Genomic DNA, 12,914 nt, shown 5'->3' with positions numbered 1-12,914 from the left:
GCCCAATCCTTTTGATGTTGAAAGGACGTTCCGAGACATCATCACTGCTGCAGCCGCTTGCCATATACATGATGGCCGAATAACCGAAGTCAGACCAAATTTCGTGTCACCTGGTCTGACAAATGATGTCTCCTGGCAACCCGTCGTTTTTCTTGGGTCAGACTGTCTCCCCATAATTGTATCCATCAGCAGACATCCGAATTTCAACACTTCTGAAAACCACACTTTCACCAATCATAGGAAAGCTAAATGACCCAGTTTCAGTGAGTTTACGAATCACCGCTTCACAGATCTGCCCAATCCTTTTGATGTTGAAAGGACGTTCCGAGACATCATCACTGCTGCAGCCGCTTGCCATATACATGATGGCCGAATAACCGAAGTCAGACCAAATTTCCCAGCAGAGGCGGCGAGACTATCAAATTGGAGTAATGAGCTTCATCGTGTCACCACTAGCGACCCTATAGCCAGGGAGCTGGCAGAACATATTGGTTGGTGAGCATAAGCGCAACTCTTCAGATGATATGACCACTTGAATCGTCTGAAGTGTCGAATATTGGAGCCGAAATATATGAATTGTTAACGGTTAAGACACTCTCCAACCCTTACAAAAGGATAGATAGGACATCAGTTACGTTTGGCGACGTTACGCTAAAAGATTCGAAGAGGTGCGCAAGTTATTTTAATCCACAGTGTGTCCAGCACCCCGAAAGTGACTGGGCGAAGAGAAGAATACTACGTCGCATTAAATCTCTTCCAGTCGTTGAGGAACCACCACAATTTACAATGGATGATGATGGGAATGCCATCGGGGACTATAAATCATCCAAAGCGGAATCTCCATGGTAATGCTGAATGAGCTGGTAGTTGAGTATGTTACTAAAGTTCTCAACCTTTCCCTAGCCACATACATCGTCCCCGAAGTCTGGAAAATGGTGGTCCCACTACTGAAGACAGGCAAGGAATCGAACAGATCAATTTCGTTTTTGCCTTCCGTAGCAAAGTATCTTGACGCTTTAATCCTCCCCAGCCCAGAAATAGCTATCCAATTGTAGATGGCTGCACGCCATTTCCACAGATATTAGTCAAGGAAGGCAGTAACGGATTTGGTTGCACAACGTAATGTGTGCTTGAAAAGTACAAGGCCGACATTACTGCCATACAGGAAATACGATGGAACGGGAAAGGCGTCACAACCACACCTAAAGGTGACGCACTGTATTATAGCTGCCATGACATAAAGCATGAGTTTGGTTGCGGATTCTTAGTTAGTCGGAGACTAAAACATCTGGTATCCAGCTTCACCCCAGTGAATGAAAGACTTGCTGCAATTCGAATAAAAGCTAAATTCTTCAACATCAGCTTTATTTGCGCTCATGCTCCCCCTGAAGACAAGGACGAACAGACCAAAGATATATTTTATGAGCGCTTAGAAGAAACATATGACCATTGTTCTGCTCATGACATTAAAATTATTCTAGGCGATTTTAATGCCAAAATTGGAAAGGAGAATATGAAACATCTGACAATGGAATGAGGCTGATAGACTTCGCAGCGGCAAAAAACATAGTAGTTAGCAGCACCAGATTTAAACATCTCGACATCCATAAGGGCACCTGGCTGTCTCCAGATCAAAGAACAAGTAATCAAATTGATCATGTTGTGATAGATGGAAGACATTCATCGAGTGTGTTGGATGTACGATCGTTCCGAGGCGCAAACATTGATTCGGACCACTACCATGTTGCAGCAAAGGTACGTACCCGTCTAAACTTTGCAAATAAAGCACGAACAGACACAACGCGCAAGTTGGACATCGATAGGCTGCAATCACAACAGATAGCCACAGCATATTCCACTCAACTGGTCCAATTGCTTAATGAGAGCACTCCTTGTTCCGATAACATAACAACACCATGGCAATATATTACCCACTCCATGCAAACAGCCGCAAAGTCCATACTTGGATACCAGAGACCTCCACCAAGAAATCCATGGTATGATCAGGAGTGTCGTGCTGCTACCGAAGAGATAAATCCAGCATATAGGGCTACTTTACAATCCGTAGCAACGCGTAGCGCACGAGAGAGATATCGGGAGAAAAGGAGAGTGGAGAAACGTATTTTCCGCAGGAAAAAGAGAGCGATGGAAAAGCGGGAGTGTGAAAAAATCGAGATGTACAGGAGCCAGAATGAAGTCCGAAAATTCTACCAAAGAGTGAAGCATCAAACTGATGGCTTTGGTACAGGCACCTCCTCCTTTAGAGACCAGCAAGGTAATTTGGTAACTGATACAGATAGTGTTCTCAGGATATGGAAGGAACATTTCTCCAATCTGCTGGTATCCAATAGTAGCGAAGACGATGATACCACAGATCCAATCCCAGAAGACGGTGTATAATGTATACCGCCCGGCCAAGATGAGGTAAAAACACCGATCAACCGGCTGAAGAATAATAAAGCATCAGGAGCCAATGGCTTACCAGCCGAGCTGTTTAAAACCGGAGGCGACGCGCTGATAAGGTGTATGCATCAGCTAGTTAGCACCATCTGGCAGGAAGAACGCGTACCCGACGATTGGAACCTGAGCATCCTGTGCCCCGTCCATAAGAAAGGAGATAAGACTGTATGCTCCAACTATAGGGGCATAAGTCTACTCCCGATTGCCTACAAGATCTTGTCAGGGATATTGTGCGAACGACTAAAGCCTATGGTCAACGAGATAATTGGGCCATACCAATGCGGTTTTAACCTGGCAAGTCCACCATTGACCAGATATTTACCCTGCGGCAAATCCTGGAGAAGACCCAAGAGATCGACACCTACCACCTTTTTGTCGATTATAAAGCAACCTTCGACAGCCCGCTGCGTTCAAAGGTATTCCAAGCCATGTCTGAATTTGGTATCCCCTCAAAGCTCATTCGGCTTTGTAAAATGACTTTAACTGACACGAGATCCTCAGGTAAAATAGGAAAGAACCTATCCGAAGAATTTTTTACCAAAAGCGGTTTCAGGCAAGGAGACAGCCTCTAGTGTGATCTCTTCAACATCCTGCTGGAAAAGGTTATTCGAGAGGCAAACGTCAAAAGAAGTGGCACAATCTACACCAATAGCCACATGTTACTTGCTTATGCTGATGATATAGACATCATGGGACGATCAGTAAAAGAAGTAACAGATACCTTTATGAAGGTCGAATGAGAATCTGCTAAAGTGGGTCTGGCGGTAAACGGCGAGAAGACCAAGTTGATGGTGTCGACGCGCAATGCATCCATAGAGATCGGGCCAACTGTTGACGTTGGTTCCTATAACTTTGGGGTAGTAAAAGACTTCGTCTACCTCGGCACTGCCGTAAACACAACAAACCACATCAGTTGTGAAATAAAAAGAAGAATTGTGTTGGCTAACATATGCTACTTTGGTTTAAGTAAGCAGTTTAAAAACAAAGCAACATCTCGTCAAACAAAAATAACGCTTTACAAAACACTTATACTACCTGTGCTAATGTATGGTTCCGAAGCCTGGGTACTTGCGCAAGCTGTATCTGCTATACAACGATATCCGTATAGATAAATGTATTGAGATGCAACGCTTGCGTTGGCTAGGCTATGATGAACCAACTAAAAAGGCGTATAAATTCGAGCCACATGGCGGTGCACGCAGAATTGGCAGGCCAAAGAATAGATGGCGCAAACAAGTGGATGATGAGATGACAAGGCGTGGTATTCCAAAAAGCGAAGCACGATACAGGGAGAATTTGAGTTCCTTTCTTAGTTCGGTCTATAGAACAAATTTTCTGTAATGGGCCAGCTAAGTAAGTAAGTATGCCAACTCCTTCGGTAGCCACCCCCCCCCACACAAAATTTCGGAAATTTCAAATCGTTTTGATTGCACTCAAGACCCCTATTACGATGGTACAAATTTTTTGAGTGGCAAATCCACACTTCGTAAGAAAATGGCCCAAAATCTGTAATAAAACCCAAACACACTGTGTCCAAACTTAGTTTATGTTCAATAGTGGGTCCTATCGTCCAAGCCATGCCATGTTTCCTGATATAATGGTCCAAAGGTCTAAATTGTATGGGTACCGACTGAAATAACTGGTGGACGCGATATCTGTAAAGACGAATGACTTCCAAAATAAGACCCACATCCAAAATGGACCGACATTGCTTTAGGTACCTCTTCCGCAACACTTTTGAGCTTTAACCTAACTCCATATTTTTGCGGCAAGTTCGTACGCCCAGAATTCTGAAAACCCTCTAAATACATAAGTTTTTTTGGTAAAGAAGTGCTTCAATTCACACAGGCTGAGGGTACATCCCTGATGGCAAAGCCGACTAATACTTTTTTACATGTTATACCCTCCCTACACGTTTTGAAATAGCCTCCATAGAACGACACCTCCCGATTTTCGGAATATTAAAGGTTTTATCTTCATTATCCCATCGAAATGGCTGAAATTTGGTATTTAGTCTTTTTTGAGGCTACAACACAATATAGACATAAGACCAGGTTATGGTATAGACCTTATGTAACGGTACCACACGATTTCATTTTAAAGTTTGTATCTACATGTTCGCCCTAAATTGGCTATAATTTTGTTATGATGTTCTCAGTGGTCAAAAAAATTTAAGTACTGAAAAGTTAAAAATAACAAGTAAAAAAGTATCAGTCGGCTTTGCCGACAGAGATATACCCTCAGCCTATGTGAAGCGAAACTTTCAGATCGAATGTATTTAGGGTCTCTTCAGAATTTTGTGGCCCTTTTTGGACATTTGAACTTGCCGACAAAAATGTGGATTAGGAAGTAACTGCACTTAGACACAAATGTTGAAATTTTGTGGGGGATGTACCCTTAGGGAGGATCGATATGGGCCTTTTTAGAAGTTAAACTAAATTTTGACAAAATATTAGGAGAACCAAAGTTTGGACCAAATTGGTTGGGCGATTCAAAGGATATCGTCCTAGCATTTTAGTGACATTTTATTGGGGGAATCCGTTCGAGATTTATCTTTCGCTCCAACCACTACACACGGTGTCATAGGGGTTTTTTGCACCTTTCAGGCTATTTGCTCAGGATGTATGGACTTGCCCCTGATGACACTTGTACCGTCGTATGGCGGACAGTGAATACAAGTTGTTACAACAAAAATCAAAGCGATTCGAGAGCTGGTCCTAAACTGAACTTTTCCGAAATTTTGTGTGGGAGGTACCGGAAGGAGTGGATTGATTGTCTGGTACAAATTTCATGGTGTGCAAGGTATGGACTATATCGGTTACTCCCTTCAAGAGTTATCGTGCTCACAAATTATCCGAACATTTTCGAACTTTTGTGTGGGAGGTACCGGAAGGAGTGGACCGATAAAGCCCATCTTCGAACTTAAACTAAGTTTGGGCAAAATATCACGAAAGCCAAAATTTTAACCGAATAGGTTTATCCCTTCGAGAGTTGTCGTGCTCTCCAGCCAGCCAGACAGACGGACGGACATTGCTCAATCGACTCCAAATTGTCTGAAACACATTTTGCCCAAAAATACTTGGGGTCTAAAACACATTTTGCCCGTATGAAATTGTATATACCCTCGTTAGCATAAAAAATAATTAAAAAATTAAGTTCCAGTGTTTATACCCTCAGAATTTATGCTAACGAGGGTATATTCAATTTCATACGGGCAAAATGTGCCTCATCGAAATAATGGTTTTAGACCCCAAGTATGTTTGGACCAAATGTGTTTCAGACAATTTGGAGTCGATTGAGCAATGTCCGTCCGTCTGTCTGGAGCGCACGATAACTCTCGAACGGATGAACCGATTCGATCCAAAATTTGGCTTTCGTAATATTTTGTCCAAACTTAGTTTAAGTTTAAAGATGGGCTATATCGGTCCACTCCTTCCGGTACCTCCCCCACAAAAGTTCGCAAATGTTCGGATAATTTGTGCGCACGATAACTCTTGAAGAAAGCAACCGATTTGATCCATACTTTGCACATCGTGAAATTTCTACTAAACTTAGATGAGGTTCCAAAATAGACTCAATCGGTCCACTCCTTCGGGTACCTCCCACACAAAATTTCGGATAAGTTCAGATTAGGACCGGCTCTCGAATCGCTTTGATTGTTGTTGCAGCAAGTTGTATTCATTGCCCCCCATACGATGGTTCAAGTTTCATCAGGGGCAAGTCCATACTTCCTGAGAAAATAGCCTGAAAGATACAAAAAGCCCCTATAACACCGTGTGTAGTGGATGGAGCGCAAGATAACTCTCGAACGGATCTGCCGATTCGGTCCAAAATTTGGCCTTCGTAATATTTTGTCCAAACATATTTTAAATTTGAAGATAAGCCATATCGGTCCACTCCTTCAGGTACGTCCCCCCCAAAAGTCGGAAAAAATTTTAGTACGGTAACTCTTGAAGAGAATGGCCGAATTGGTCCATACTTTACACATCCTAATATATCTACTAGATATAGATCATGTTCAAGTATGGACTATATTTGTCGACTCCATCCGGTACCTCCCACACAAAATTTCGGATAAGTTCACTTTAAGACCTGCAATCGAATCACATTAATTTTTGTTGAAGCAACTTGCATTCGCTGCCTCAATTACGATGGTAAAATTTTTTTCAGGGGCAAGTCCATATTTCTTGAGCATACAGCCCGAAGGGTGTAAAACCCCCTATGGCACCATATGTATGTAGTGGCTGGAGATCCACTTCCATAATGGTCAATGTCGATCCATTCCTTTAAGCATCTCCTCCGCAAAACTTTTGATCTTTAATCGTAATCAACATTTTTGTCGGTTCAAACATCCAAAATTTTAAAACCCCCAAAATATATACGTTTTGGGAAAACATTGTTTCAATATACACAGGCTGAGGGTATATCTCTGTCAGCAAAGCTGACAGATACTTTTTTACTTGTTTATTTAAAAATTCACATAAAACCAGAAAATAATTTTTCATGATGGAATCCCTTAAATAAAATGCTTGCATTTAAATTAAAAATTGTGACAATATTAAACGGCAAGTGTTTTATTTGAGAGATTCTTACTTACTTACTTACTTAGCTGGCCCATTACAGAACATTTGTTCTATAGGCCGAACTAAGAAGAGATCTCCATTCCTCTCTATTTGTTGCTTTGCTCTCTGGAATACCGCGCCTTTTCATCTCAACATCCACTTGTTTGCGCCATCTATTCCTTGGCCTGCCAATTCTGCGTGCACCGCCATGTGGCATGTATTCATACGCCTTTTTAGCGGGTTCATCATCGCTCATTCTTATGATATGGCCTAGCCAACGCAATCGCTGCATCTCGATACGTTTAACAATATTCATGTCGTTGTATAGCAGATACAGCTCGTGGTTCATGCGACGTCGATATTCACCGTCAACGCAGATTGGTCCGTAGATCTTTCGAAGAATTTTTCTCTCAAACACACCAAGCACTGCCATGTCTGCTTGCGCAAGTACCCAGGCTTCGGAGCCATACATCAGCACGGGTAGTATCAGTGTTTTGTAGAGCGTTATTTTTGTTTGACGAGATGTGGCTTTGTTTTTAAACTGCTTACTTAATCCAAAGTAGCATCTGTTGGCCAATACAATTCTTCTTTTTATTTCACAACTGATGTCGTTTGTTGTGTTGACGGAGGTGCCGAGGTAGACGAAGTCCTTTACTACCTCAATATTATAGGAACCAACTTCCACAGTCGGTCCGAGCTCAATGGACGCATTGCGCGTCGACACCATCAACTTGGTCTTCTCACCGTTTACCGCCAGACCCACTTTAGCAGATTCTCCTTCGACCTTTATAAAGGTATCAGTTACTTCTTTTACTGATCGACCCATGATGTCTATATCATCAGCATAAGCAAGTAACATGTGACTATTGGTGTAGATTGTGCCACTTCTTTTGACGTTTGCCTCTCGTATAACCTTTTCTAGCAGGATGTTGAAGAGGTCACACGAAAGGCTGTCTCCTTGTCTGAAACCTCTTTTGGTACCAAACTCTTCGGAGAGGTTCTTTCCTATTTTAACTGAGGACCTCGTGTCAGTTAAAGTCATTTTACAAAGCCGGATGAGCTTTGCGGGAATACCAAATTCAGACATGGCTTGGAATACCTTTGAGCGCAGCGGACTGTCGAAGGCTGCTTTATAATCGACCAAAAGGTGGTAGGTGTCGATCTGCATCTCTTGGGTCTTCTCCAGGATTTGCCGCAGGGTAAATATCTGGTCAATGGTGGACTTGCCAGGTCTAAAGCCGCATTGGTATGGTCCAATAATCTCGTTGACCATTGGCTTTAGTCGTTCGCACAATATCCCTGACACGATCTTGTAGGCAATAGGGAGTAGACTTATGCCCCTATAGTTAGAGCATACAGTCTTATCTCCCTTCTTGTGGACGGGGCACAGGATACTCAGGTTCCAATCGTCGGGTACTCGTTCTTCCTGCCAGATGGTGCTAACTAGCTGATGAATACACCTTATCAGCGTGTCGCCTCCGGTTTTGAACAGCTCGGCTGGTAAGCCATCGGCCCCTGCTGCCTTATTATTCTTCAGCCGATTTATTGCTGTCTTTACCTCATCTTGGCTGGGCAGTATACATTCAATACCATCTTCTGGGATTGGGACTGTGGTATCTTCGTCTTCTTCGCTGCTATTGGATACCAACAGATTTGAAAAATGTTCTTTCCATATCCTGAGTATACTATCTGTATCAGTTACCAAATTACCTTGCTGGTCTCTACAGGAGGATGTGCCTGTACCAAAGCCATCAGTTTGATGCTTGACTCTTTGGTAGAATTTTCGGACTTCATTCTGGCTCCTGTACATCTCGATTTTTTCACACTCCCGCTTTTCCATCTCTCTCTTTTTCCTGCGGAAAAGACGTTTCTCCTCTCTCCTTTTCTCCCTGTATCTCTCTCGTGCGCTACGCGTTGCTACGGATTGTAAAGTAGCCTTATATGCCGCATTTTTCTCTTCGGTGGCAGCACGACACTCCTCATCATACCATGGATTCCTTGGTGGAGGTCTCTGGTATCCAAGTATGGATTTTGCGGCTGTTTGCATGGAGTGGGCAATGCTTTGCCATTGCGCTGATATGTTATCGGGATGAGGAGGGCTTTGATTAAGCAATTGGGCTAGTTGAGTGGAATATGCTGTGGCTATCTGTTGTGATTGCAGCTTACCGATGTCTAACTTTCGTGTTGTGTCTGCTCGTACTTTGTTTGCTACGTTTAAGCGGGTGCGTACCTTTGCTGCAACAAGGTAGTGGTCCGAATCAATGTTTGCGCCTCGGAACGATCGTACATCCAACACGCTCGATGAATGTCTTCCATCTATCACAACATGATCAATTTGGTTTCTTGTTTTCTGATCTGGAGACAGCCAGGTGCCCTTATGAATATCGAGATGATTAAATCTGGTACTGCTAACTACCATGTTTTTTGCAGCTGCAAAGTCTATCAGTCTCATACCATTGTCAGATGTTTCACTGTGGAGACTGAATTTCCCGACTGTTGGGCCAAAGATATTCTCCTTTCCAATTTTGGCATTAAAATCGCCTAGAATGATTTTAATGTCATGGGCAGGGCAACGGTCATATGTTTCTTCTAAGCACTCGTAAAATATATCTTTGGTCTGTTCGTCCTTTTCTTCAGTGGGAGCATGAGCGCAAATAAAGCTGATGTTGAAGAATTTAGCTTTTATTCGAATTGCAGCAAGTCTTTCATTCACTGGAGTGAAGCTGGATACAAGATGTTTTAGTCTCCGACTAACTACGAATCCACAACCAAACTCATGCTTTACGTCATGGCAGCTATAATACAGTGCGTCACCTTTAGGTGTTGTTGTGACGCCTTTCCCAATCCATCGTATTTCCTGTATGGCAGTAATATCGGTCTTGTACTTTTCAAGTACGTCTGCCAATGCGAAGACTGCACCTTCTCTATAAAGAGTGCGAACATTCCAGGTGCAGATTCGCAGATCATGGTCCTTAAAACGTTTGCGGGGTTCGTCAACTTTAGAGGGGTTTGTTTTTCTTTTCTTTCGTTTTTTCATAGTAGGCTGTTTTTTCTAGGGGAGGGTTACTAACCCGACGCCCAAACCCAAGTTTTTAACGTTCTTATGGGTGAACGCGCGGCACATGTTAGCTCACTACCTTTAACGGGTGTTAAAGGCAGTTCCCCAGGTGACACCACGGGGAGGTCAGTGTCCACTTGGGATGAAAGAGGGACCAAGATAAATCCTGGGCTTTGCCATGTTAAAACCGGTCAGGACCGTTCCTTGGTATCTTCCATCCCCTACGTCACCCTGAGAGATTCTTTGAGAGATTCTTCAACCATGAAAAATTATTTTCTGGTTGTAAGTGCATTTATAAATAAAACACTGTAACTTAATTTTTTACTTATTTTTTATGTAAGTTTAGGATCATTATTACAAAGACATAAATACAACAAGATAAGACATTTCTTTTGCTATCATTCTTCAGTGAATGGCTTTTGAATTTAACATAATGTTATGTTACGATATGGTGATATAACATTTTTTTCTTTTATACATTTTTACGTATTTAACCGAATTTACCGATCCAATTGACATGGAATTATTCTTGAACATATCCTTGAATTCATAAATTTCGTTTCTGATACCATTACATGAAATGTTCCTCCTTGGTTGCGATTTTGAATTAACTGCAACCTGTTAAGGGTAATGTTTCTATACATAGTTTCGTAAACATTTTTTTGTTGCATGCATTTTGTCAGGTCTTTATTACTTTATGTCTTTGATTATTATGTCAAAATGTCTGAAATTTGGTAATTTGTCTTCGTTGTCAGTATATATCTACCTTTTAAAATCGGCACCGGCCGAACTTAAACCGATCTTATATGTTTTTAATAATTTGTATTTATTTTGTTATTTTACTATAGATTTTATCATGCAACAATACAGTTCCAGGATGTGGAGCCCACAAATTATTCTCATAGCGCATTCTTACTTTAAAACTTTTCGCCGACTGGCTTAATAGTCAATTCGTGGATCTAAAAAAAAATCATATGAAATATTACAGTTATTTGAACTCTTCACCAGGATAAGTGGGTGAAACACTCACCTGAACATGCGCTGGTGTTTGTAAACAATAAATTACAGCATCGGCAATATCGGAAGCCTCCAAAAATGGAAAATCTTTCATCATTTCCAAAGCCTGTTCGGTGAAAATTTCTGTGCGTACCACACCGGGACTAATGCTCTGCGTATAAAAATGAATTTTGTTAACTATTTATTATTTCCAAATTTACATTTCATCCTTACCGTAACCCTTATTTTGGTATTATGCATCAGAAATTCATTACGATACACCTCAGTCATGGCGGTGATGGCATGTTTCGATGCCGGATACATATTTGTTGACATACCTTCAAAATGTATTACCCTATGACCGGCTACACTATTTATAATGATGACATGACCCAACCCGTCGGAATTCTTGGACATCGACTTAAACGCCTCTCGTGTACAAAATGCCACACCCATAATATTTGTATCGACTATGGCTCGTAAATCTTCTGTGTTATTTTCCCTTACCAACTCAGTACTGCGTACAATGCCAGCATTGTTGATGAGCACTGCTATGGGTCCGAAATCTTTGACAATTTTTGCAAATGCCTCCACCACTTGTGTCTCTTGGCGAACATCACATTTTAGGGAATGCAGGCGTTTTTGTTTTTCTTCATCGTCGGGCCATGATGAATTGTGTATTTCATCAATACGTTCTGGCCGTCTAGCCAAACCTATGACTATCATTCCATTGTCCACTAGGGCTTTACAACATGCTGCTCCTATACCAGCACTAGCTCCCGTTACAACAGCCACCTTATTGTGCCATTTGTCCATTATTTACTTTTTAATTTAATTAAATAAGTTTTTTGTGCGGGTCCGAAGTGTTTTCTTGTCGATCTTCGTATAGAGAATACTACTGATTTTGTTTGTTTGAAATAAACAAATGTGTTTTGCACGCACATATCGGTACTCTTATTTCGTGCAAATCTTTTCTCTTAAGATGAGAATTATCGGCAGGCCAGAGTTGCCAAGACAAATGTATTATTAATACATTTTTATACCTTTAGCCTTTATGCTAATGAGAATATATGATTTTAAATCGGTGGTGATCAAAATATCTTTTGGATTAGTCTCTCTGAGAAAGTCTTTCCTTTCATAACCACGACAGATGAGAATAAAGAGTAGGCATGTTGTTGTTGTAGTTACGTATATGGGTGATCTTGGCTGTTTTAAATATTGAATGGCGAAAATTGCATCCAAGCCCACCGTGCAATTTTTTCTATTTTTAATTAAACAGCTGATAAAACAGCAAAACATACGAAAGGCTTTTTTTCGAATTGGACCAATAATAAACAAGTTATGAGTATTTCTTTGCATATGGTTTTTACAGAATACGACTTTTTCAACGCGCGATATCTTTGGAACCGTTAGTCAAAAAAAAAAAAAAAAAAAAAAAAATAAATCAAGTAAAAAAGTATCAGTCGGCTTTGCCGACAGAGATATACCCTCAGCCTGTCCGAATTGAAACACTTTTTTTCACAAAAAACTTATGTATTTAGGGGGTTTCAAAATGTTGGTCGTATGAACCGACAAAAATGTTGATTAGGATTAATGTTCAAAAATTTGGCGGAAAAGGTACATAAAGGGGGTTTTACACCCTTCGGGCTGTTTTCTCAAGAAGTATGGACTTGCCCCTGAAACAACTTTTACCATCGTAATTGAGGCAGCGAATGTAAGTTGCTTCAACAAAAATCAAAGTGATTCAATAGGAGGTCTTAAAGTGAACTTATCCAAAATTTTGTTTGGGATGTACGGGATGGAGTGGACAAATATAGGAAACAATATTACTAAGGCCA

The 12,914-nt window shown here is 41.3% G+C and overlaps 1 protein-coding gene across 1 annotated transcript; it reads right to left on the bottom strand.

Annotated features, from left to right (window-relative positions):
- Positions 1 to 10,885: 10,885 nt before the first annotated feature.
- LOC141400100 (farnesol dehydrogenase-like) lies at positions 10,886 to 11,973 on the bottom strand. The gene is made up of 3 exons (XM_073979530.1): positions 11,311 to 11,973; positions 11,111 to 11,248; positions 10,886 to 11,039 (listed from the first exon to the last, which is right to left on the bottom strand). Exons 1-3 carry the CDS (start codon positions 11,890 to 11,892, stop codon positions 10,998 to 11,000), a joined length of 762 nt encoding a protein of 253 aa, XP_073835631.1. The 5' UTR covers positions 11,893 to 11,973; the 3' UTR covers positions 10,886 to 10,997.
- Positions 11,974 to 12,914: the final 941 nt, after the last annotated feature.

Source organism: Musca autumnalis, unplaced genomic scaffold (assembly GCF_047663935.1).
Source record: "Musca autumnalis isolate F117 unplaced genomic scaffold, ASM4766393v1 scaffold_3, whole genome shotgun sequence".
In the NCBI taxonomy this organism is placed as follows: Eukaryota; Metazoa; Arthropoda; class Insecta; order Diptera; family Muscidae; genus Musca; species Musca autumnalis.
Note: the sequence above shows the minus strand (reverse complement) of the source record. Positions and strands in the feature narration are given on the sequence as shown.

Coding starts and splice junctions, on each gene's coding strand:
- LOC141400100 (XM_073979530.1), bottom strand. CDS start 11,892: ATGGACAAATGGCACAATAAGGTGGCTGTTGTAACGGGAGCTAGTGCT. Junction 11,249..11,310: donor ATACCAAAATAAGGGTTACG/GTAAGGATGAAA, acceptor TTTTATACGCAG/AGCATTAGTCCCGGTGTGGT. Junction 11,040..11,110: donor AAACACCAGCGCATGTTCAG/GTGAGTGTTTCA, acceptor ATTTTTTTTTAG/ATCCACGAATTGACTATTAA.